The 22,773-nt window shown below is 44.2% G+C and overlaps 2 protein-coding genes across 4 annotated transcripts in view; one reads left to right on the top strand and one right to left on the bottom strand.

Annotated features, from left to right (window-relative positions):
* LOC114437188 (myosin phosphatase Rho interacting protein) overlaps positions 1-4,251 on the bottom strand; it is a 28,255-nt gene extending 24,004 nt beyond the window's left edge. For all 3 annotated transcript variants that reach the window (XM_028407710.1, XM_028407709.1, XM_028407711.1), the window contains exon 1: positions 3,281-4,251. In XM_028407710.1, coding sequence (XP_028263511.1) covers positions 3,281-3,403 — 123 coding nt within the window. In that variant the 5' untranslated portion in view covers positions 3,404-4,251. The remainder of the gene's footprint in view (positions 1-3,280) is intronic.
* Positions 4,252-5,596: 1,345 nt separating this feature from the next.
* On the top strand, positions 5,597-10,287 carry dhrs7cb (dehydrogenase/reductase (SDR family) member 7Cb). Its single transcript, XM_028408023.1, has 7 exons — positions 5,597-5,801; positions 6,879-7,035; positions 7,574-7,686; positions 8,391-8,601; positions 8,686-8,778; positions 8,910-9,080; positions 9,601-10,287. Exons 2-7 carry the CDS (start codon positions 6,882-6,884, stop codon positions 9,804-9,806), a joined length of 948 nt encoding a protein of 315 aa, XP_028263824.1. The 5' UTR covers positions 5,597-5,801; positions 6,879-6,881; the 3' UTR covers positions 9,807-10,287.
* The last annotated feature ends 12,486 nt before the right edge of the window (positions 10,288-22,773 follow it).

The raw sequence follows: 22,773 nt of genomic DNA, 5'->3' as shown, positions 1-22,773 counted from the left end.
TTTTTACTGTCAATGGTATGTACTTGACGTCATGGTATGTGGAGGTCACTCCAGTTACACCCACTCAGTGGCAAAAAGCTTGTGTCGAAAACTGTGGCCCACACATCTAAACATGGGAAGAGGTGTCGTGTGATTGACTATATAAACAGATTCTAAGAGAAAACTGACATCTGTGAAATCTACAGAGAGAAGAAACAGTCAAAACAACTGGAACCCAGCAGCTGAAACACATCAGCCTGTCATACCTAACGGGCCTTTGCGTTCAGCTACATTTTTGTTTCTACTTAAGTAGAAATGTTGTCTATTATTATCATAATAATACAGGTGCTGATAATACACAAACATAAGTTCTATTTTAATCCCATTTTCAGTTTGTTTTGCCACTCTGAGTGAAGTGGGAGTGTTCCTGTGGAGAAGTGATGTCTGCACGTACCTTTTATTTAGCCTTTAAGCTCGCTCTGATCAAATGTTTTGTACACACTGTATGTGACCTCATTAACAAAGCTTTGTACTGCTAGACAAGTGCGTAACTACTCATGATCACAGCTCATAAAAAAAGCTGGGCTATGTCTGTTCTGGGCAGATTTTTAATCACTTCTGTAATTGGTCTGGCGCCTGGCAGTGTAAACATGATCATATAACTGACTGCACCGTTTGGTGCGATGCTTTATGTGACATCCAAAATGAGCCGTCGTCATGACAGATGACATTGAATGTTGCCTACTTAACTTTGCTGTTACGCAGAAGTACTCAGCTATTGGCGACTTTACGTCAGTGTCAACAAAGACCACTGTTTATCTTCATTCAATTTTCAAATCTCACCAGAATTAATGTCCAAGAACTTTCCCCAACAGGCACACCACTGTTCTTCAAAAGTAGGTTAAACCTCCAAAAGATTAGGTTAAACCCTCTGCATGACACCGACTGTAAAAACACCCATCGCTGTCCAAGCTAGTGGGTGACAAAAACAAACGCAGCTGGGTGTGACTACAGGGGACCGGTGTGAAAGTCCTCCCATTATCACAACAGTGACCCTCCACAGAAACACTCCAGCCCATTAGGCCCCGTTCACACTGGGGAAAAAATGTGGCTTAAGCAGGATTTGGCCGCATCCAGATCAATCCAGATGTGTTTTTTTCCGAGTGTGAACACCTCCAATCCGGCTGAATCCAGTTTGATTTCAAGCCGGCTAGATCCACCCTCGAGAGATGGATCTAGCAGGATTGGCTCAAATGTGGCTCAGGTGTGAACGCTAGCCACATTATTAGCCATATTACGAGGCGCCACCTAGTGGTTTGGAGGACAGCAAACACGCTGGATGAAGCCGGATTGAGTGCGGACACAACTGTGTGCTAGCCAGATTTGAAAATAGGTCTGAACGCATCCAGCTTAAAGGCTGTCTGGGTTCAATCCTACTCTAGCTGGAATGACTTTCTCCAGTGTGAACGGGGCCTAATAAGTGCAGCCTGCAGTCAGTGACTGTATTAAATCTATAGGCTGGCTCATAACCTCACATATAGTGGGACGTTCGTTAGCTGCCTCTGGGAAACTCTACTCTGATTCACAAACCCTGCACTTCCTTTCTCTCTCCCTGTGACTCCTGCTCCCACTCCTTAACTCCCATCGCAGCCTAGAGCCTGTCTTTCTCCGCCTCTCCCACGTATGTGTAAACCTTATCCTGGCCTGTATCCTCCATCACTGTCCTGCCTCCCACTGCCTCTCCCGGAGAGCGTGATGGCTTTTCTCCAGCAAGAAAGAGAGAGAGAGAGAGACGCACTCTGTGAGGGACAAACGAGTAAAAACCGTGACAACAGACAGGGAACTTGTGGGGAAATAAAAGCCGCCAATGGAGCCCACTGACTGTAATAAAAGAATTCGTTCGGGCTCCAGCAGCAGCAGCCCCTCCCCTGCAGCCCACCTTTTATCCCAGCAGTGTTGAACAGAGAGATTGTTTATATTGGACGGTGTCTTTCAGACGCTCGGCTCTCTTCCCTGTGCATGTTTCAATGCAAGCTATCTGTTTCAAAGCTGAATTTCAGCATTTAATTTAGGACTCAAACTCCCTTAACTAAATTATGTATTCATGCTGTCACTGGGTTATTGAGTTCATCCCCTCGGCCGGCCTGTATCACTTTCCAAACACTGGGAACATTTCACAAATCCTCCTCCTCTCCTTGGACAGGCTGAACACAGCTCAGAAGTTTTAACACTTGTTTATGTGGTGTTACATAACACAGCTTTAGGCCCGTAATGGTCTGGTGCTGCATAGTCCTAACTAGTTAAGAGGACTGTCCAGATACAATCCTCACAAAACCTGCTTGTGCAACTGTGTCCCTGTAAACTACTTGGATCGCTGATCGAGTGAGGCAAGCAGGGACTGACCATCATTCTCTCAATGTCAAGGCGGTAAGCCTCTCTGGGTCTGTGTGTCATCTCACCAAGGCTGTGGGAGAAACAGCCACGGGGGCGCCCAGGTCACAGAGAGAGAGAGATCAGAGGAAGTGATGCAACTGTAACCCCTTTATCCTCACTCAGGTGTCTGAAAGGTTAACCTGCGCTAAAAATCAGCAGAGAAACCAATACACACACACACACACACACACAAAAAAGACCGAAAACGTCACACTCGCAGGGGATGCTGACGTTGCCGTTTGGCTCTCAAGTCAGCGTTCAAGGGCCCATCTGGGCCTCATCATCTGGGATCAATTACAGGATACAACAGAGACTAAACTAATGATCTGAGAGAGAGAAAAATGGAGACTCAAAAAATGCGTTCCTAAAGAAATCACAGCTGAATGGAGCCTCAACATGTCCCGCTCACACTTTATGCTTCTTCATGCATGGTGGCCAGTTTGCATGGAGTGTGTGAGTGTGTGTGTGTGTGTGTGTGTACCCCACAAAAAACAAACAAACAGATAAACAACAGCTGAAGCTTACACATCAGTCACAATCACAGAGACCAAACTGCAAGGAAAGAGCAAACTGTGCAGTCAGAAGATGCTCAGATAACTGAGCCAGAGCTCAGAGGAGGTGGAGGACCCTCAGATAACTGAGCCAACATAAACACCCAGCACAGCACGGACTGTTTAATGACCTGCTGCTGGTCATTACAGCTCACCTTGGAACTATTGATAACTTTATCAAATGTAATCAGGTGTTCCAGCTGTCTACATTCCTATAATAACCTTAATCAGCTGTCACATAACCAGCAGCTGGTGTTCAATGGAAGACTTTCAGCCTATGAAAAGCAGTGTTTGTGTGTGAGCAGCCTTTTGTTTACCTGGGTTAAATCCTGATCCGTCAACAGATGCAGCTCCCGTGGTTTGAAGCAGTTCTGACATTTACTTTTGTTGAAGAAATTGGCTTGGAACTTCCTGCAGGGGTTTTCTTTCGCGGCAGACATTCTATTTTAGCTCTTTTTTTAAAAAAAAATATATATATATATATATGTATATGTGTAAGATAATTTCTCAGGGAGGACTTTCTTCTGCGTTTCTTCTCTATCCAAACTTTGAAAAAGCTCCAGCACTCCAACGCATTTTCAAGTTACAAAAACACAAACAACAACAACAACAAAAGAAAAAACAGGAGTTCAAAACTTCTTGTTTAGCTCTATCCAAATGCTGCCTCCCAATAAATAATTAGCTGCCATCAAGCCAGCCTTCTCCTCACTCAGGTCAACGATGAGTTGCTTCTCGGTCCATGGCCTGCAACCACAAAGCGGAGTGGCGAGAAGGTGGCTAATATCCTGTTAGCTTGCCAGTGGATTTCCAGATCAATAACGTTGTTGTGGCGCAAGCCACAAAAAACAACATTTGCACACTGCTTATCGCCTTCAAGCTCCGGGCCGATAGTGTCCATTAAGTAACAACAAGACTCCCATATGTGAAGGACCGAGCCCGAAAGGAAAGCTTGCAGTCCGGACAGCAGGGCTACTATCCCATTCGCAGCAGTCAGTCCATGCGAAGTTCATCCAGTGCTCCTGTGGGCTAGCCTGGTTAGCTAGCACGCAGATCGGCTAGCTAATGAAATCCTCTCCAAAACTGCCGTCTTCAACTTGACTTTAAAAAAAAACAAAAAACGAGTCGGTCCAAAAAAATCCGAACCCTTCAAGTGCTTTACTCCGAGAATGAGCCGCTGCGCGCAGAGCAGGCACTTCTGGGCCGGTCACTGACGGCAAAAGGAGTATTTAGGGTTTGGTCCCATAACTAGCCTGGTTAGCAGCAGAAGGTTTATTTTCTTCTCCTCCAAACAGAGAGAGAGGGGGAGAGAGAGAGAGAGAGGGAGAGAGGGGGAGACACGGGAAAGCGCCTGGAATTCTGTGGAATCTCGCGATAACTGCTCACTGCCGCCGCCTAAAGACAGAACACGGTTACTGAAAGGTTTTTCAATGTGTTCACAGTTTTAATCATGTTTAATCACGTTTTATATGACGTGTCATATATATATATATTAAATATATATATATTTAAAAAAAACCAATATTTTTTATTTTATATATGACACGTCATATATATTAAAAATTATAAAAAGTATGTTTTTATAAATAAAATAAAAATTAATTACAAATAAATTAAATTATATATAAAAACAAATAATATATATTATTTTATTTATAAAACCATATATTAATACATAGCCTATATATTTTTTTTTTAAAAGTATGTTGTATTTTTTATTTTGTTAAATTTTAAATTTAAACCCAGTTAATGGTTTTTGTAAATATTTAAGTTCTATATTTACAGAAAACATTAACTATATATTAAATATATATATATTTTTTTATATTTTTTATTTTTATATTTATATATGACACGTCATATATATTAAAAATAAAAAAGTAGTTTTTTTATGAATAAAATAAAAAAACATATTATAAATTAAATTATATATAAAACAAATAATATATATTATTTTATTTATAAAACCATATATTAATATATAGCCTATATATTTTTTTTAAAGTATGTTGTATTTTTTATTTTTTAAATTTTAAATTTAAACCCAGTTAATGTTTTTTGTAAATATTTTAGTTATATATTTACAAAAAACATTAACTGGGTTTATGTTTTTGTAAATATTTAAGTTATATATATATATATATATATATATATATATATATATATATATGTGTGTGTGTGTGTGTGTGTGTGTGTGTGTGTGTGTGTGTGTGTGTGTGTGTGCACTAGTTTTTGTTTTGTTTTGTTTTTTTGGCAAAACAATTTTTTAAAATTTCTTTCTAAACATTTTTATATGTATTCAACATTTTATCAATGTTATATAACTTAAACAGTGCCTACAAGATGCTGTAAAGAGAGGTATACCTCAGAGTAGATTTCCTGTTGAATGGCCTAATTAATAAAAATAAATCTATGAGTCAGCTATGGGAATGTTGTGTGTTTAAACAGGGATTTAAAATGTTCTTTCTTGTTTGTGTTTTAGTGCTCAGCTTTAAAAACGTTACTGAATATTTGGCTTTAAGATAAAATTTAAGAATTTCCCCTCGGGGATAAATAAAGTAATTCTGATTCTGATTCTGATTTAAAATAGCAGCATCTCTCCAGGCTGGCAACAAGGGAGCATGCCTCAGATACTGTGTGTGTATTAATGGCTGACTCAAGCGGGGGGCTATTATAAGCAGCAGGGTCCAGTGGACAGCAGTGGGCCAGACACACACAGACACAGAGCCGTGTGAATGGACGAGGGACACTGAGGGACAGGAGACGGACCTCTGTTACCTCACTAAACCCAGAAAACAACACCAGCCAGTCCTGCTGAAGGATTAGCTCCCTGTCCGTGGTGTAAGTGAACCAATAATAACACAGATTACAGGTCCGTGTGTGTCTGTCTGTGTCTGTTTTATCAATGTGCACTCACAGGCGGACTAACTTCAGTCAGTCCAAACATGGGGCTGAATCGGCAGCTGGATCTCAGCAGCTACCAGCAGCTTTAATGTGGATTAGAGGTTATCTTAATGTGTTTCCACCAGTAAAGTGGGACAAGTAAGGTCACTCACTGCTTATAAATGTGAGCCTTCCTAGCTTCCCCCTCTTGGGGTGTCCTATGACAATATCCTGGTGCAACAGTGCAGGCAGAATATATTTAGCTGTTCTCCTCAAAACCACTTTACATGGTGAGGCAAAGCCTGTGTTACCTCAAGAGTCTGAACACATTTGAAGACGCACTTTTATTTACCCTTTAGGTCATAAAAATACCACTCTTTAAGTGTTTTACAGTATATACCGGGCAGCAGCTAATTAGCTTAGCTTATTGACATTTTAGAAAATACATATACGTACTTGTTTTGTGCTTAGAATTAGATGCAAAGATGAAGTTTTCCTGAATCTACAGCAAGCAGGCTGTTAGCATAGCTTAGCTTAGCTTAGCTTAGCTTAGCTTAGCCTTGGCTTGACACTCTCCAAGTTAGCTACTGGTGTTAGCATAATACTGAAAGGAGTAATTTTGAGAAATTTGGCTTGAAGCTATACAGTCAGCATCCAGTTAGCCTAGCTTAGCACAAATGGCTAGCCTTAAAAATAATTGAGCAGCTAGCGTAAGGTTCAGGCTAGCCTCCAAGATAATTACACAGAACAGGCTACTACCTTTGCTAAAGCTGTATACAATTAGTGCATGTATTCTTTGGCTATAAGCTAAGCTAACTAGCTATAAACACACATGTATATAGTTGTAAAAAATAATATTTATGTATTGACATCTCTGCTTGATCTCCGTGATGAAGTCAGTTTTCACCTTTCAGATGATTTTAAAATCTAATGTTCTTTCTGTAACCAACACCGTCGAGCCAGGCTGTGGGAGGCCTAACCTGACCCGAGCCGTGCTGTCAGCAGGTCTGACCGCTCTGCCTTCTCCTTTCACAGACCATGGGCCTGCCCTCGGTGATGGTTCTGCCCCTGCTGATAGTCATAGCAGCGGGCCTGTACTACATCTACAACGAGGTCATGCAGCTCATGTCCAAGTCCCTCGTGAGAAACAAAGTGGTGGTGATCACCGATGCCGTGTCCGGGGTGGGGACTGGTAAATGATCCTCTGTGTTTTCAACGTTCTGTGTTAGCTACATGAATGTCACATATCAATAGAATGGTAGAAAACAGCAGATTAGCTTAGCATAAGCTTAGAGTCTTTAATTTGTAATCAGCTGTCCAAAAAAAAACAACCTATGGTCGTCTATTTTAGCTATGCTAATTAGCTCCAGATAATCAATACTGGTGATATATTCATGAAGCTATGATCAGTGATAATTAGATATTTTGGGAAATAAGCTTACTTGATTCATGATGAATCTCTGCCAGTTAGCATAGCTTAGCATAAAGTCTGGAAACAGCTAGCTTGACTCTATCTGAATTAGCTGCTACTGATAGGATCCATTTAAAGAACTACGTAGATATTCTGGAAAACAAGCTGACTCTTCTGCTGAGAAGCTGTGAAGGTGAACTTTCATTAAACCAGTTAGCTTAGCTTAGCTTAGCTTAGCATAAAGACTGTAGCTTGTAGCTGTGAGCATATTTCACAACCAGCTGATAAAATGTGTGTTTTTGTTTGGTTCTCTGTTCAGAGTGTGCTCAGCTCTTCCATAAGGGCGGTGCCAGACTGGTGCTGTGCGGGCCGAGCTGGGACAAGCTGGAGTCTCTGTATGACTCTCTGACGACGGACGCCGACCCCAGAGAGGTTTGGAAATGAAATATAAGAAAAGCATCTTATCTGTTTCAAACATCATACACATGCTGCCAAACTAATATCATTACTGCCTGCCAAGCAACAACTCTTTCACTACGAGTCCTCCAGCAACCACCATCTCATGTCTGTTATTAGACGCTGGAAAGCTCTGCATCCTCCCTCCGATAGCCAGCAGCAGGAATCAACATGTGACTCTGACACATGTCAAGCTGGGTTTGAAGTTTTTGAGCAGGAGAAAATCAGCTTCTGTCCTTGTTTTTAATCATAATCCTGTTCGGTCGAACCTCCCTGATCACCGCTTCCTCTGGTCGACACAATAGCAGGACATCCTGTCTGACAGCACGCTGTCCTCTGTGTGTGTGTCTGTGTGTGTCTTCAACACACAGAGGACAGAGCAGATGGCAAATACATACACACAGACAGCTGACAGCAGATCGATGTCTGTAGACATTAGGGTTGTTGTTTGGAGCATCAATGCAAAAATATATACATATACCTTAGTGCTAGATGAGAATTAGCTTAGCTTTACAGGGACTGTCTTTGTAGGATGTTGTAACCTCCTGCAGGAACAAACAGTTGCATATAATAACTCATTTTAACACTTTTTTTGGCTAACAAGCTTGCTGAGCGTCCATTTTTATGCTAAGCTAAGCTAATATTTGCATATTTAGCGTGTTCTTGTTGCTACTCTGCAGACGTTTGCCCCAAAGCTGGTGATCCTGGACTTCAGCGACATGGACAGCATGGAGGACGTGGTGGCGGAGGTGGTGGACTGTTACGGCTGCGTGGACGTGTTAATCTGCAACAGCAGCATGAAGCTGAAGGCGCCGGTTCAGAGCGTGACTCTGGAGGTGGACAGAAACATCATGGACATCAACTATTTTGCGCCCAGCACTCTGGCCAAAGGTCACACGTCAGGAAATCATCTTCAAATGTCATTAATTTGATTCTTATTGATCTCATCTGCATGTGTGTGTGTGTGTGAGACAGGTGTTCTTCCAACAATGATCTCCAGGAGATCAGGGCACATCATACTGGTGACCAGCATCCAGGGCAGGCTGGCCGTCCCCTTCAGGAGTTCATGTGAGTGTCCAAGAAACATCAGATTAATCAGCTTCGGGTGGTGACACACACAGGGCGGCTTCTACCGACGGAGACTCGCCGCGTCTCCTTTGTGGTCGTACAAACATGTGTCTTTGTGTCACACCTGTCAGACGCCGCCTCCAAGCACGCGGCGCAGGCCTTCTTCGACTGCCTGCGGGCCGAAGTGGAGGAGTACGGGATCATTGTCAGCACCATCAGTCACACCTTCATCAACGCCTCTGAGCCGCCGCTGCCGCCACCAGTGGAGGAGCCCGCCCCTAAACAAAACGCGCTGGCTGCCTGTGAGTAAAACAGCTGAATGGGTTAAAACAGCAGGAAAAAAAATGGAATGTTCCTTTTATACCCCGTTTACACTGGGGAAATCAATCCGGCTAGAGCAGGATTCGGGCCGTATCTGGATATATCCTTTTTTCTAAGTGTGAACACTGCGAATCCGGCTATATCCAGCTTGATTTCAATCCACCTCTCGTAGGTGGATCTAGCCGGATTGGCTCAAATGTGGCTCAGGTCTGAATGCAAATGCAGCTAGCGAATCCAGCTAGCGATGTGCTACTTCCGGTTAGCGATGTGCTGAATGGACTCTGTATATTACGAGGCACCACCTAGTGGTTTGGAGGACTGCAAACAAGCCGGATTAAGCTGGATTGAGTGCAGACATGCGTGTGTGATAGCCAGATTTGAAAATAGGTCTGAACGTATCCAGCTTAAAAACTATCCAGATACAATCCTACTCTAGCAGGATTAACTTTCTCCAGTGTGAATGGGGCCTTATTGAGTTTAAAGGGACCCTCTCCTCCACAGTCATCGCCAGCCAGCTGACCCACGGTGTGCGCCCATCAGTCCTGGCCAATGAGATCATGCAGACGGTGAACAGGAAGAGGAAGGAGGTGGTGCTGGCCCACCCCATCCCCAGGGTGGCCCTTTACCTCCGCTCCCTCTTCCCCCCCGTCCTCTTCGCCGTGCTGGCTGCTGGAGTAAAGGACTCAGTGCTCATCGAGCAGCTGTAGTCTGAGAAGGAGAGGCAGAGAAAGAGAGCGATGAAGATGAGTCCGCTGATCCACCCTGCTTCCAGCTCTGGTCTCCACCTGCTGTCTTCAACTTCACTCTGTAGGGATAGTTGCTAACTTTGCATTTCTGCACTCAGTTCAGATGAAAAGCTTCACATATGGATCAGACTGGAGGAAACCGTGATGACGCCTGTGGGGAAGTGCAGCAGATAAGTGGGTCTGATTAAGAGCAGCTGCTGCAGATGATTACTGAGGAAACAGCTGATTAACTGAACGTCATGAATATTCATCTGGATCAGGTTTCACAGCTAATATTACTCTAATATGTAACTACTAACTGAATAAAGCCCTGATACAATCTAATAACATAATCAATCATTAGTGACTCATCAGTGTTGAATGGACTGTCAGTCAGGAGGTGTTTTTTAACCCCAAGGTGTGCACAGCAATCTACAAATAAAACATTGCATGAAAGAGTTAATCTGTCGCCCCGTGATGATGAATCGTCTCTAATGTTCATATCATTTTGTCGCTCAGTACACAAAATATAAATAATATGTTATAATATAGTCAGAGTAATGCATGTGTTTCTGTGTGTGGCCACTAGGTGGCAGCATCATATAGATGTTGATGTCAGCGTATGGCTTGTGATGCTGGCCTCCCTACACACAATGAACTGTGTGTAGTGTGTGTGAGAGGGTGTGTGTGTGTGTGTGTCTGTGTGTGAGAGGATGTGTGTGCGTGTCTCTGTGTGTGTGTGTGTGTGTGTGTGTGCATGCGTGCGTGCGTGTCTCTGTGTGTGTGTATGTGTGTGCATGCGTGCGTGCGTGTCTCTGTGTGTGTGTGTGTGCATGTCCCTCTGTGTTTGTGTGCGTGTGCGTGTCTCTGTGTGTGTGTGTGTGAGAGGGTGTGTGTGTGCATGTCTCTCTGTGTGTGTGCGTGTCTCTGTATTTGTGTGTGTGAGAGGGTGTGTGTGTGTGTGTGTGTGTGTCTCTGTATGTGTGTGTGTGTGTGCATGTCCCTCTGTGTGTGTGTGCGTGTGTGTGTGTGTGCGTGTCTCTGTGTGTGTGCATGTCTCTCTGTGTGTGTGCGTGTCTCTGTGTGTGTGTGTGTGCATGTCTCTCTGTGTGTGTGTGTGTGTGTGTGTGTGTGTCTCTGTATGTGTGTGTGTGCATGTCCCTCTGTGTGTGTGTGTGTGTGTGCGTGTCTCTGTGTGTGTGTGTGTGCGTGTCTCTGTATGTGTGTGTGCGTGCATGTCTCTCTGTGTGTGTGCGTGTCTCTGTATGTGTGTGTGCGTGCATGTCTCTCTGTGCGTGTGTGCGTCAGGTCCAGCTGGTATGCGGGGGCCTGTCCTCCAGGTCCCTCTCCTCTGGGGACTGGTGCGTCCTTTGTCTCCGGGGCCCGGGGCCAGGAATGCAGCTCTAATGTTGACATGAATGGATGCAGCTCTGTGACATTTCCACGTGTCACACAGGAAGGATTTCTCAGCTGGACTCTCTAAATTGGCATTTTGATCGGGCACATTTACATACGTCAGGCAGAACTGGCAGATCATGTATGTTTCATTGCGTCCAAACGGAGGTCAGGTCCTCATATGAATAATGACTGAACAGGAGTTTCATATCAGCCGTTAAACTGTCAGATCTATTTCTGCTTGAAGGTGAATCACACAGAGGAGCACGGAGGTGTGCAGCCATATCTGTGAGCGATCTAAGCCTAATAGCTTCCCTCAGTCATCTGTCTGAGCGTTGTTATGTTGATAAGGCCCAAACATGGCGGCGCTGACTGTCTTGAAGCCACGCTCAGAGCGACGCCTCCTGAATGCCCGCCATGACTTATATATGAGAATCACCTCACGGGGACGTCTGCTGCTCAGAGATGGGCTTTCAATGAGCGGGCTGATCGCCTTTATCAATGTTTCAAGTCCAGGTTATTGACACTAACCTGACTTATGGAGGTTATTCGGAGGCCATGGTAATGATTCCCTGAGCCTCCACATACAGCACCGGAGGGGGGGGGGGGGGGGGGCTGCACTTATGGACTCCAATACGCTTCAATTACTGCTCCGATAAGCATCACTGGAACGTCCTCTTTGTCTTCTGGACTTATTTATTTGTATAATAATAATAATAATAATAAAGCTAAAATATAACATGAACATGTAGCAGAATAAATGTATATGTTTAGGCCTTATTGTGATTTATTACATTTAAAATGTTGAATAGTATAAATAATAAATAAATTAATCAATAAATAAACTACTGTGGATTTTTTTTCTCTGAAACCAGATAACTTTATAGTAAAATTACATAAATTAATAAATATAAACATTATTGTAAATAAACCCTCAACAAGTAAACATTTAAAGAAAGAATACGGTTGGAAATAAAATAGTAAAATGGAAAAAAATAATATATATGTGCAGTTTTTTAACAAAATAATGATCTAAAAAATTATGAAAATATTTTACAAACATAATTTGTGCATTTTAGCTAGTTAATTTAGATAATATTAATCATAAAATTCTGAGAAAAAAATCTAAAAAGTTACATAAATTTTTTTAATGTAATTTTTTAATGTAAATAAATTAAAATATTAAATAAAATATAGATAATATCACATATTTGTAACCTAAAGCAATAAATAATAAACAATCAAAAATTCAGGCAAATTTTCCTTACAATTACATAACACACACACACATTCTTTTAAAAGTGTGTGTGTGTGTAACCTGTCAGCAGCATACAGGATTAAACTTTTCTCTCAAGGTATAATCCTAACATCACATGTCAGAAGAGAAGAGACCTTTTTTTTTTAGTCATAGAAGTCTTCCTAATCCCCCAGTCTTGTTTGGTTTAAAGATTACACATATTTAATCTTAAAGGGAAAGTTTGCCTTAATCTCTCATAAATCCCAGGGTGCACTGCTCCTCGTAGTTTCTCACAGACACGGCGCTGCCAGTTACAGATTACAGACTTTTAATGTCTAATCCTTCAGTTCTCCTGCTGCTGGGTGGAAAAAGCATTATAATGTTTCTCATGACCCTCAAATCAAAGGGGGGGGGCTCAGATTTACAGTAATTATGTTACCGTGGAGACGGGACTTCATGTGCAAACAGCACCAATCTATGAGAATAGATTAGGATTAATGTGATAAGTGTGAGGCTTATGCTTCCTTCTTAGAGTTTGACCGTCAGTATCAACTCTCTGTTAGAATGTCGGCATGTTATTGATCCAGCAGGAGATGTTAATAAAGTTTGAGTGTCTCTATTGATCGTCTGCCTATTGTCAGTCAATGTATTGGGTGCTAACTCAACGCTCAATGTCAGGGAGCTGATGTGTGTGAGGTGTTGGCTTTATTGCTGTGCTTGTAAATAACTGAGCCTTACTTTCCATTACACACACACACACACACACACACAAAGGAACTTTATGTGTTATTTTATTACCCATTCAGAATGGCTCCTGAGCCTTTTACTGTAGGTAAATCATGAAAGAAAGTGTGAGGAAGAGCTGAGCAGGAGTGTAAGGCAGCTTTTATCCCACACAGCACATCGTAAATGTACATGTGACCTAGAAATATTTAAAAGGACCACTTTTTATTTTCTATTTCAAACCAAAAGTTGATTGGTTGTCATCCACCCTAAACCCTGATTTTTGGTTTTGCAGCGCCACAGTTCAGATCAATGTTCAAACATGACTTAAGAAGCTTCATCTGACACATTGCATAAGCACAGACTGCAGAATAAAGCAGATGTTGGTATCAGTGTTCTTCCTCTGGTATTGAGTTCTGTTGAGCCATCATCCCTCTCTGTGCATATTATATGAGAGCTATGGGACTCTGAATGCAACAATATTGACACTGTGCAATTAGAGTGGGGTCATTAGGTCTGCTGCTGCTTCACAGGAAGAGAGGCAGCACACACACACACAGACACACACACACACAGACACACGCACACACACACACACACACACACAGACACACACTCACACACAGACACACACACACAGACACACACTCACACAGACACGCACACACACACACACAGACACACACACACACACACAGACGCACACACACACGCACACACAGACACACACACAGACACACACACAGACACACGCACACACACAGACACACACACACACAGACACACACTCACACAGACACACACTCACACAGACACACACAGACACAGACACACACACACAGACCCACACAGACACACAGACACACAGACACACACAGACACACACAGACACACACACATACACATAGGCACACACAGACACACAGACATACACACACACGCACACAAAGACACACACACAAACGCATACACAGGCACACACACACTGACACACACGCACAAACGCACGCACACAGACACACACACACGCACACACACAGACACACAAACACGCACACAGACACACACACATACACAGACACACACACACAGACACGCACACACAGACACACACACACAGACACACACACACAAACACACACACACGCATGCACATACGCACACACACGCACTTACAGACACACACGCACACATACAGACGCACATACGCACACACACACACACACACACATTCACGCACACACAGATGCACACACAAACACACACACACAAAGAGTCAAATAATAAACTTGACAACACGCACAAACAGGCTCTACCTAACACCACCCACCCCCACCATCACCACCCCCTCCTCATCTAAATTAGAGTGGGGTGATAATGAGGAGGGGGGGGGGCGGTGGCTAATAACACAGAAGGGGCACCGGGCTTCCAGGGATTCACTGGATGCCTTGACCCGGCTATCCTGACCCAGCAAGGCTTGAAGAGAGATTAGACTCATCTCTGAGAGTCTCATCTCTGTTCATAATGCAGAAGCAGCGTGCAGCATCATCTTGCACAGGATCAGGTCTGAGTGACCCTCCAACGGCCGAGGACAGCAGCCTTACACAAAGCTGCACACATCTGTGCACACACATGCTCGCTTAAATTTAACCACGTGGCACTCAGGCACACATCACAGATCTGATTTGATCCTTGAAGACACTCTGACTGTATAAAAAAGTGGAATGACTGCATCTTATCTGTGAGACAATGCTTTGTGTCTTCTCTGCGCTGCATCACAGTCTGAAGCTAAGTGCTTCACAAACACGCTGAAAGGTGAATTATTTCCTTACACTAACATTTCTGTTCCACAATAAGTGCATCTAGAAATCACAAAAATGAACCAAGACACCAGAGGCACAGAATCACCATAATGGGTAGAGCCTGACAATATCCAGGGGCCGCGCTGTGGAGACACAGTGAAGTGTCACCGGGGGAAACATTAGGGCAAAATTGCTTCTGTAAAACACATCTTCATCAGGACTGGATGGGCTTTACAGCAACCAGACTGCCTGTCAGAGAGAATTTACACACTGCAGGGTGATTCACTTCAGCCGAAATGCTGCGTTCAGTCACATCACCGGGTCTTGTTTAACTTCTTTTTTTGTTGGTGTCTTTGCTTTGAGCTGACAACCTAAATGAGGAGGAGTTCAGGGGGTACAGAGGGGGATCAGAGGGGGACATGGGAGGACAGCAGAGAAGGCATGCATGGATGTAGACAAGAACAGAGGCAGGAATCCTAATTGTCTGTTAAGAACACTTTTGTTCTCCTGCACAGGGCTGACAGCATGTTCTTTATGTACCCGTTAAAAGGTCTGAGTGTGTGTGTGTGTGTGTGTGTGTGTGTGTGTGTCTTTTACATGGCCACTAACAGGTCTCGGATCACTGCTTATGAAAAGAGCGGCTGGTAACCGCCGTGGTTCTGCCTGTGGAACTCTGCCCTTTGATTGGCTGGCTGAGGCTGCGCCGACCGCTGCAGGCAGGACGGGTTATTCTGGATTTGTGAATGGAGGCCATGTGGGCTGTTGGGTAATCAGTGTAACATTGTGATGCGGAGTCCTGGTGTATAACAGAAGGAAGAACGTGACTTCTGTAGTGTACATGTGCTCCCATGTATGTTCCTGAGGGCCATTTTGACATATTCTGTATGAACTGTGGGTAAAGGGCAGCAGTGTGGTAGAGCAGGGTTGTCCAATAACCAGAAGGTCGGCGGTTCGACCCCAGCTCCTCCCTAGTCATTGTTGTGTGTCCTTGGGCAAGGCACTTTACCACATTGCCTCCAGTGTATGAATAAATCGGCGGTGGTCGGACAGGCCGTAGTCGCACCCTGTGGCTACATCTGTAGTTTACCACTGTGTGAATGTGGTGTGAATGAATAATGCATCTGTAAAGGGTCTTTGAGTGTCCTAAAAAGCGCTATATAAGTTCGATGTATTATTATTATTATTATAATGATAATAATGAAACGTAACATTGTGGTTCTTCAGCATTTCAGGCTGTCCGAGTTACTGCTGCATCTGTGTAGTGTTGTTGGGATTATGAAGAATAAACAGTGTGTATAAATCTAACATGCCCCTGTGGTTGGCCACTGTGTCTCCCCAGGACACAGGACATGTGTCTCTACGGATGGCAGCTGAAAATGGTGACCAGCCTTTTAAAATGTGTCTAATATTATGAAGTTGTACGTTTTAAGATGATCTCTAACCCTCTTTTTTTTATTTAACTTCAACCACAACTCAACACTAAACTTAACACAGGGCGAAAACAGAACAGCTCGCGGTGTCAGGGGGGACTGCGACCTCAGACTCCCTCACAAGTTCACGCAGGCCTCCACATTCCCAAACCTGCCTCCTTACTCAGACTTTTTTCATGGCTGTTTGTTCCGTTACCATAAATGTGACATAACGTCCAATGGTCCGATGTGTTAATTGGGGAAAGGATGGTATACATGGGAGGCGTGGCCTAATTTAGTTGAAAATCCATGTTTATGTTAGCCTTTAGCGTAGCATTTTCCAAACATTTCCCCTGAATAAATATGTAATAACTGTGTCAGGACACGCTGTATGAGCATTTGATGAATTCGGGGTTGTTATCAGTCCTGATGGAGGCCCCACTCTAGTGGTCACCACGGGGACGTTGGTGGAAGCAGCATCAGACTCAGGGGACGAAGAGGATCGATGGAGGGCCTGCCGGCTGTGATCGCCTCTGCTCAGCTGAAATAATGGCAAGAGGCTGCGGTCTCTGTGGGAGTATTAGAGTATGTAGATGATGGCGCGGCTGTTTCCGAGCAGCTTAGATGAGTCCAGACACAGAGTATTTTTCTACGCATACACTGTAATTAAAATGTTTTCCTTTGGATCTCCAGTTATTGACTCTGAAGGTAAATATTGGGATTTGGATCTCAGATCTGCACACGTTTGTTTGACAGGAGTCATTTTAGTTCGTTTGAATTGTGTGTTTGTTTTTCCACTAAATCCACGAGAAGCGACTGCAAGGTGCTCAAATGTCTGCAGTGATTCTCTCCTGCAGCTGAAGACGAGCGCTCCGGGTCTGTGCTGCCTCTCACTGCCAAGTCCTAACCAGCCCAGCTGCTCTCCGTGTCTGTGACGTCATAAAGTCGTCTTTTTTTGATCAAATTAATCAATTTCATGCCTCATTTCTATACATATACAAATGAAACAGATGTATGTGTGCATACATCAGACAGTTGATGCTGGTGTTGCATTCAGGTGTCCGAGCCTTCCAGTGTTTACTTTGAGGAACAAATGAGGCGAAGAAGAAGAAGCCATGACTCATGTCAACATTCTCACAGTGCTGTCCTCAATGACCTTCTGTCACTGATGGCTCCTCATGAAGACAATAGAGAGAGAGACGTCAGGCTGTGTGTGTGTGTGTTCATTGTCTGCTCATTGTGCACGTACAAGTGTCTGTATGTGCGGGTCCATTAGATGAGAGCAGCATATGTCACAGCTCAGACTGACGAGCCGGCGTCTCAGTGGGAATACACACAACGTACAGCTGGTAGTCACACACACACACAGGACAATTTTCACTGTGTAATCTATCTATCTATCTATCTATCTATCTATCTATCTATCTATCTATCTATCTATCTATCTATCTATCTATCTATCTATCTATCTATCTATCTATCTATCTATCTATCTATCTATCTATCTATCTATCTATCTATCTATCTATCTATCTATCTATCTATCTATCTGCTGATCATGTGTGTGTCTTATTAGGGCCAATGACATGTGGGCCTCAGGGGGCCTGCTAGATGAACACGGTGATCAGTCTCAGCCTGCTTGCTGCTGTCAGGGCCGACATTCAGGGAGGGAGGGAGGGAGGGACAAAGGGGGGAAATTTGGGGGACGATGTTTGGGATGGAGGTGTAATAACAGGGTGAAATGAAATGAATCTCCTGAGTGGATTTCAGAGTTTCTGTGACTGAGGCGTCGACACTTGTAAGGCGGGAGGTTTTGATGGATGTCAAAGGTGGCAGTAATCCAGTGATATGAGATGCAACAGGGAATAAAATTTAATCTCTGGTTCAGTCATGCACGATTAATTTTTACTTAACGTATCCCGTTCATGACCCATAAATACGGGCTAATATATGACACGATCTGTTATGAGAAAAACACAGTCAGATGGAGCGCCAACGGGTCAGACGAACACATGAATAATAAGTCAATAAAAGGCCTATTGTTTGATGATTGACAGATAATTATCCCGTTAATGTGTCTCTTTAGAAAAGATACACAAACTGTGCTTGTTGATTTAATAAAAACACACTTTACATCAGGTGAAAACAGGAAGCTGGATGGGATTATTCCCATATTGCCGTGCTCTCTCTGTCTTTAATCCCCCTTGCAGAGAGTATCCCTGTACAAGCCCGGGATAACAGATTTATCTGGGATAACGTCCATGTCGCTACACGGCCTCGCCTCCTCTCAGAGGCCAAGGGGAGCAATAATCTGTCTCCTTTTTTTTACAACGGGGATGTTAAACAATGCTAGCAGATGTGTCTGCGGAAATGAGGACAGGCTTTCCAGCAGGTAGTCCTAATCTCTTCTCTGTGCCCTGATCTGCCTCTCTCTCTCTCCTACGCACTCACACGCTTTATCTCTGCAGCCTCTCCCCTCTCTCTGAGTGCCACGGCATTAACCTGTTGTCTCTGGCAGTTAGAGCTCAGCGGCTGGATGTGTGTGTGTGTGTGCTGAGCATTCATGCATGTGTGCAGAGAAAACACCAAGGAAAAATACATCACATGTTTTTTTTTTTGTAAATCAATACGGAATGCGAGGTGTTCATGCTTCAGCTGACTGCAGACCGGTCAATACCAAAAATGCATCAAGACCCAGAGAGAGAGAGAGAGAGAGAGAGAGAAGCTCTCAGCAATTACAATTCATTATGATTCCATTAGGATCCATAGAGGAACACTGCAGTCGATACAGGCAGCACCTGCAGGCTTGCTCCGGCCTCTGAAAGAACTGTAAATGTTCCGTCCGTCCATGCAGAACAAAAAGAAGAAAAAAGGCTTCATCCCTTCAGCCGTGTTAATCTTGTTACTTAGCGGGGTTAGAGGGTGTGGCTCTGCTGATTAGCTGTGGAGACGCGGCCGTGCTGCTGATAGTGGCGTTGGCGCTAGCAGCAGGGCATTAAGGGCAGATTAAGGACGGCCTATCAAGCCCATTAAACCCCGCTGACTCTTCTTGAGCTCTAGAAGCACGGAAACCCCAAACCAAAGTCAAGATATCAGCTGAACGGCTCGGCCTCACACCCTGTTTACACCTGGACTAACCAGGTGACCTCGATCTGGATGATGATGATGATGATGTCACAGAAAAAACAGGAAGTCACGATAAAATGAGCTCATTCACAAATCTTTTGGTAATAAACAAAACAAGCCCTAATAAACAAAATGCTAACTAGCCTAGCTTAGCTAAGTATCTCTGAAAAAGCTAGTTAGCCTAGCTTAGCAGAGAAGTCTGTATATCTTAAGTGATACTCTAAAAATTAAAGTAGCCCTAAAACACAAGGGCTAACTAGCTTAGCTCATGAAATGATACAATAATAAACAAAAGTAGCCCTAATAAACTAAACGCTAACTAGCCTAGCTTAGTTGAGTAGCTACCTCAAATTAGCTGTAATAAACTAGCAGCTACTTAGCCTAGCTTAGCTATAGCCTCCAAGTGATACTGTATACAAAACTAGCTAACTAGCCTAGCCAAGCTGCTATAAAAGCTATTGTGGCATCGAAGCTAAAACTAGCCCCAATAAACTGAACGTTAACTAGCTTAGCTTTGCCGCATAGCCTCAGCTAGTCAGAGTCTGTAGTGCCATGGTAAAAAAAATGGCTACCTCCTATAGATGTAAATGAAGCAGCTCAGTGGACCATGATCTGTTTTTAATAACTACACAACAACCTCATCAGTGCGACAACATGAAGAGGTCAAAGAAGCACATTGCTCATTAAAGTCCAAACCATATAGCCTACACATGAAAAGGCCCAAGGGTTCTCACAAAGGAGCCACACACACACACAGACACACACACACACACCCTCCCCAAAGCAGCCTAAGTAGAGCTCATCCTTTCTTGGAGAGCTCTGATCTGATCTGGCATCTACCTCTGATCCCTGTTCACCCTATGGGTCAAACGCACAATCACACACACACACATACACACTCTCAGTGGCTGCTCACCGTGGGGCTGTGTGGCTTCTTGGCCAGTGTGTGATCAATGACAGGTGGAGAAGGTGCTGGGTGAGCAGGAGGTGCAGCCCTCTGATCAGGGTGTGGTTCTGGCAGGACTGTGAGTGAGCCAGCAGGCCTCCAATTCAGGAGCATAAGCAGGACATGGACGGACAGAAGAGATGTAGACAGTTCAGATGTAAAGTGTGTGTGTAACACAAATAACATAATAAAGGTAGTGTACATTGACCATGGGTCTGAGCTGCTCACAGGCATTCAGAGTGGGTCGTCCTGACCTGCACTGATACAAACAGCAGAACACATGCTGCTGGTGTCAGGCTGGTTTTAAAAGGTCAGATCAACCAAATCATGGAAAAAAACAAAACATATTTTGGTCATTTGGGTGAAGCGACCTTATAAGTGCTGCAGTAAACCCAGTCCAGCGCGGGCTGCGCTGCAGAGACATGCTAACTCCAGGTCCTTATGTTGGAAATGGATGCTGAGGTCAGCGGTCAGAGAGCGAGGCTCATTAGTCTATGAGTGGCTCGCAGGTATGAGGCTCTCTGCTGAGTGACTTATGGCTGTAATTTAGCCTTGATTACATACACCATTACTTTACCTCTAATTAGGCTGTCAGTCAGAGCAGGGATGAGGGATGCAGCCACACACTGGCTGTGAGGGATTCGGACGACAAATATATTTAGAGACTAAAATACAGCTGAGGATTCATATTGTAATAAGTAAACACTTCATTTCATGCACTGTGATGCAGGACTGTATTAATCATTTCTCACCCCGTCCTCCATGTTGGATAATGAATCACTGCCACCGCTCCGGCCCTGACCCCGGGGGGTCACATGTTTATAGGCGACCACTTCATCACAGAACAATCTGCCGGGGCGACTGCAGACAAAAGACTCACAGCCTCACCTGATGACCTCGCCTCGTGATCCATGGAGGGAGGTCAGAGGATCAAATAAACAGGGAATAATAAGGATATGCAATCTATAGCTGCAGACCGTCAGACTTCCACCAGAAATGATGGAAAGAAGCAGATGTACTGAGTGGCTTTGGTGGGATCGAGTCTTTTGGGCAGGTAATGGTTTCCTTATTTCGGGCTCAGTTGAGCATCGCATAGACTGACACATGAGAAGCTTTAGACATATCTGAGTATGTTTACCACCCTCCACGCTCCACCATCATCATCATCATCCTCATTTTTTACACAGTGTCAGGTCTAAAGGATACAGGGACCAGTTTCTGAGGACTTTATTCCCAGACTCTGGATATCTGGATATCTACGTGATGAGGAGTGGTGTAAAATGACTCAATAACAAGGAAATATAAAGTTTGATCTTCTGAGTCACTGCAGGACAATGCAGTAGTTTTATAGCACGGGTCACATCTGCTGTGGGATAATGACAGGAGGGGGGGGGGGGGGTAAGCCAAATGGACCAGCAAGTAAGTATTTGTGAGCAAATGTGTGTGTGTGTGTGTGTGTGTGTGCATCCGCTGGTGCACGTGTGGTTGGGGGGAGGGCGGGGGGACTAATGAGTCTCCTATGAGCTATTATCCGTACCTTAGCTTTGCACTCGGCACTAATAAAAGCTAACATTGCAGAGCTCTCTAACATGGGGACTGCAACACACACACACACACACACACACACACACCTGGGCTCGTGCAGGTGATAAAGCAGCCTCCTCTGATGTGCTGCTCTTGAATAAAGTTTGCAGACGTTTCTGAATGAGTGCTGAACGTGGCTTCACACAGACTGTCCTGAGGGGTCCGGACCAGCCAGCTACTGGCAGCTGCACTCGGCCTAACACTGTCTGACCGCTAAGCCAATGATGCTTCAGAGTGCAGAGTGTGATAAACCCACATCCAAATGGCACAGAGCTCTGTTTACCTACTGATAGATCCACTGATCAGTGGTAGAAACAGTAGCTGGGCTGGTATGTGGCACAGAGGAACCATGCGTGATGGATAGCTGGGTATGAATCAATCTGTCAGATTAGACTGGAGTTATTATGGTCTGTGTGAGGGGGTCTGCGCACCTATCAGTTTTGTGCCCCCCCCCCCCAAAAAAAAAGAAATGATGCAGGAATGAAATGCGCCTCAGGCCATGACCCTCAATTCAGAGGTATCTGAGGAGGGAGAGAGAGAGAGAGAGAGAGAGAGAGAGAGGCAGATCCCTGGTGAAGCTCTGTGGTCACTGGTGGAGAGGCGCAGCGTAATCCCGTGGCCGAGAGAGAGAGAGAGAGAGAGAGAGAGAGAGAGGGAGGGAGCAGCGCCGCGCAGATATTACAGCTTTATTCTTCACCCCACGTTGCCATGGTGGGCAAATAAGTGG

The sequence above is a fragment of the Parambassis ranga genome, chromosome 6 (assembly GCF_900634625.1).
Source record: "Parambassis ranga chromosome 6, fParRan2.1, whole genome shotgun sequence".
Lineage (NCBI taxonomy): Eukaryota > Metazoa > Chordata > Actinopteri > Ambassidae > Parambassis > Parambassis ranga.
This window is presented reverse-complemented; position numbering and strand designations above follow the sequence as displayed.